The sequence below is a fragment of the Otolemur garnettii genome, unplaced genomic scaffold, assembly GCF_000181295.1.
Source record: "Otolemur garnettii isolate 467f Iridium unplaced genomic scaffold, OtoGar3 scaffold00002, whole genome shotgun sequence".
Taxonomy (NCBI): Eukaryota; Metazoa; Chordata; class Mammalia; order Primates; family Galagidae; genus Otolemur; species Otolemur garnettii.
Genome location: NW_003852397.1, coordinates 3,574,264 through 3,578,348, shown reverse-complemented (window position 1 = coordinate 3,578,348; position 4,085 = coordinate 3,574,264). Strand labels below are relative to the sequence as shown.

Here is a 4,085-nt window from a genome sequence, read left to right as displayed (position 1 = left end):
AAAAAAAAAAGAGGGAACCTTTATCACAAGGTCATTAAGGCTGTGAATGTTAAAGTGGCCTGTGTGAATAAAGCCTATTGGTTTTTCTCAGTAGGTTGACCAGGCCCACAGGATTCCAGACAAGGTAAGGAGCCTGAGGGGAAATTTGGGGCAGCGTTTTAAATAAGTACTGGCAGAGCAACAGACAATAATATCTAGCTGTCATTATAAATTTCATATCTCACCGTTCTGCTTTTCTTCCATAATTTTTCTCCATTCAGCCTGAGTTCACCTTTGTAGAATGCATCTTCCACTTTGCTATAAAAAAAAAGGCAAAGTGCTTTAAAATCCAGAAATATAATTCAAAACAACTGCCATTGACCCTTGAACAATGCAGGTTGAACTAACTGTGCTGGTCTCCTATGTGGATTTCTCCTCACCTCTGCTACCTCTGAGACATGAAGACCAGCCCCTCCTCAGCCGAATCCGCATGAAAATGAGGATGAAAGCCCTCACGATGGTCCACTTCCACTGAATGAATAGTAAATATATTTTCTCTTCCTTATGATTTTCTTTTCTTTAGCTTACTTTATTCTAAGAATGCAGCATATTAGACATATACTAAAATGTGTTAATTGTTCACTATCAGTAAGGCTTCTTTCTGGTCCACAGTAGGCTATTAGTGCATAAGTTTGAAGGCAGACAAAGTTATACATGGGCTCAGCTCAGCGGCTAGGGCACCAGGCACATACACCAGGGGCTGGTGGGTTCGAATCTGGCCCAGGCTTGCCAACCAACAATGACAACAACAAAAATAGCCGGCTGTTGTAGTGGGTGCCTGTAGTCCCAGCTACTTGGGAGGTGAGGCAAGAAATCACCTGAGCCCCAAGAGTCTGAGGTTGCTGTGAGCTATGATGCCATGACACTCTACTGAGGGCAACATAATAAGACTTTATCTCAAATAAATAAATAAATAAATAAAAAGAAAGAAAAGTTATACATGGCTTTTTAATTGCACAGGGTTAAGCACACTTAGCTCCCATATTGTTCAACCATCAACTATATACAAGTTTGAGAAAAACACTTGCTATTGAAGCTTCTTTGAAGGCTCAGTGACCACAGCAGTGGTTATGGCACCAGCCACATACACTGAAGTTGGCAGGTTGGAACCCAGTCCGGGGCCAGCTAAATAACAATGACAACTGCAACAAAAAATAGCGGGTGTTGTGGTGGGCACCTATGGTCCTAGCTACTTGAGAGGCTGAAGCAATCGCTTAAGCCCAAGAGTTTGAGGTTGCTGTGGGGACACCAGGGCACTCTATAGAGGATAACAGTGAGACTCTGTCTCTTAAAAAAAAAAAAAAAGCAGCTGTTTCTAACAGGGACTCCCCACAAAGTCTTTATTTTGGGTACTGGGAAAGTGAGAGTCAACTGCCGAGTAGGTAGCTAAAACAGGGAGAACTGAGAGCACTTCTGAGCAGTGGTTCAGCATGTGAACTGAATGGTTAGCAATGTCTGCTAGCACCACTGGATGGGTAGTTTAGGTGGGGCTTCAAGAGGGGTCTGGCATGCACTCAGGACAGGGGTTGGAACTCTCCCCGATTCCCAGTGCAGACCTTACATGGCCAGGATGTGGTGGTGCTTGAAGAGAGGCAACACACACAGGGCGAGGCCAGTAAGAAACTGTCTGCCAGTCAGGACTGAGGTGGGGAAAACGTCAATACGACAGCTGCTGATCTTTGAATTTAAGTCACTGGGCAACGAGACCAGGGGAGGATACCGACAAAAAACAGTTCCCTTCCCCTTTAGATCTGACTCTAAAAATTAATCTATACCAGTAAGGTAGGTTGTAAAGGTACAAATCACAAAAGGAAATTTCTGCACTCAGTCACATCACAATTCTTACCTGGTATACAATATGCACACATCAATTGCTTGAAGGAATGAATGAACGATCAAGGTTACTTACTATTCTTTTATAACATATATTGACTACCTACTCTATGGTAGACACTATTTTAAGTGCTTTAGATATTCATTAGCAACCATCCTGAAAAGGTTCTATTATCCCCATTTTATAGATGAAGAAAGTGAAACAGAGATTTTAAGTAAATTGCCCAAGATCACACACAGAACCAGACTGAAACCTCAGTAATATGGCTCTAAGAGAACCTGAATTTTTTTTTTTTTTAAGACTAGTCAAGTGCAGTAGTGAGAAGCAGGAAAGAGAGGCAAGGTGCACTGGCTCACGTCTGTAATCCCAGCACTCTGGGAGGTGGAGGCAGGTGGATGCCTTGAGCTTAGGAGCTCAAGACGAGCATGAGCAAGAACGAAACCTCGTCTGTACTAAAAAGAGAAAAACTAGCCAGGCATTGCTGTGAGTGCCTGTAGTCCTGGCTGTTTGGGAGACTGAGGCAAGAGGATCACTTGAGCCCAAGAGTTTGAGATTGCTGTGAGCTATGATGTCACAGTACTCTATCCTGGGTGATAGAATGAGATTCTGTCTCAAAAAAAAAAAAAAAGGGAAAGAGTAGAACAAGTTCAATCTATACCTATGAATAATCAAATGAGATAAGTCATACTACTTTCATACCTTCAGACCAGCCTGAAGCCTAATTCCTTCTTTTTTTTTTTTTTGAGACAAAGTCTCACTATGTCACCTTCAGTAGAATGCCGTGGTTTCACAGCTCACAGCAACCTCAAACCCTTGGGGCTTAAGTGATGCTCTTGCCTCAGCCTCCCAAGTAGCTGGGACTACAGGTACCCGCCACAACATCTGGCTATTTTTGGGGGTTTTTTGGTTGTAGTTGTCGTTCTTGTTTGGCAGGCCTGGGCTGGATTCGAACCCACCAGCTCTGGTGTATGTGGCAAGTGCCTTAGCTGCTTGAGCCACAGGCGCCGAGCCAAGAAGCTGCTATTAAATCAATGGCTCACCTTACAGTCAACTGTGTCTTAGGCTCAAGGAAATATGATACACAGGGTTTGCAGGCAGTCACTTGACTCCTTTAGAAATTAGTTTTCTCATCCATAAAATGAATGAACAGGTTACCTATGGGGTCCTTTCATACTGTGGTTATTCTTCACTACAGTATGTGCAGAGTAATTTGTAATGCTGCATAAAAATAACAAGACTACACGCGAATTTATAATAAAACGCACGTCATACTCACTTCCTCCCAATATCTAGGCCTGTCTTCAAGATCACATCATATCGAAACGATGGCACTGCTTTCTCCAGGTCTTTGTAGTCTCTGACCACGCCAGAGTCGTCCTCAAGCTCCTCTTCTGCCTCACTCATTTCATCACGATCCTTTTCTGTATCAGAGTCCTCTTCATCCTCTACTTTTTGTGGAGACTTTTTAGTAGAATTTTTAGAGCTTACATTACTTTTCGGTCTTATGAAAAATGGAAAAATATGTTCAGGAGATGGGATTCTCAGTGAGAACATATTATGGGAAAGTGCTTTATAATCTGATATATTTAACTCAGTACTTGAAAAATACAAGTATCGATTCCAGGAGGTACAGCGTTTGTGTGTACAAAATGTCCCTCGGAGCACACCCCAGAGTCCAATCCAGGCATCTGTCTTTCTTAAAACACCAGCAAGTAATCGGACATTATTCATCGCCATGGTGCAGATAACCTGAAACATAATAAATCAGTTTTATCTCGTAAGTGCAGCATAGCATTCTTACAACAAACCATTTACATCATGAACGCATTATATCTAGTACTATAATTATGGTCCCTTACAAAAAGCCACTGTCGGTCTGCATGTACTAAGGGCTATGCGCCATAGCATGGTGAGTCTTCCAGCTGCAATTAACATGCTTATTAGCTCATAGGGCTGTTGTCATAAGGGTCTAATGAGATACCAATGTGTGAAGGCTCTGACCTTCCCTCTACTCCCGGTAGCTTTGGTTATTGCTTGCTACTGGAAAACGTTAACAAAAATTAGTAAGTTCTCATTAATTAATTAATTTTTTTTTTTGAGACACTCTATTGCCCTGGGTGGAGTGCCATAGTGTCACAGCTCACAGCAACCTCCAACTCTTGGGCTTAAGTGATTTTCTTGCCTCAGCCTCCCAAGTAGCTGGGACAACAGG

At 42.5% G+C, this 4,085-nt stretch overlaps 1 protein-coding gene across 2 annotated transcripts in view; it reads right to left on the bottom strand.

The window, feature by feature from the left end:
• Window positions 1–4,085, bottom strand: part of CUNH6orf203 (chromosome unknown C6orf203 homolog) — a 21,095-nt gene that overhangs the window by 6,835 nt on the left and 10,175 nt on the right. For both annotated transcript variants that reach the window (XM_003781574.2, XM_023512821.1), the window contains exons 2-3: window positions 3,150–3,622; window positions 225–297 (exon numbers count right to left, since the gene is read on the bottom strand). In XM_003781574.2, coding sequence (XP_003781622.1) covers window positions 225–297; window positions 3,150–3,610 — 534 coding nt within the window. In that variant the 5' untranslated portion in view covers window positions 3,611–3,622. The remainder of the gene's footprint in view (window positions 1–224; window positions 298–3,149; window positions 3,623–4,085) is intronic.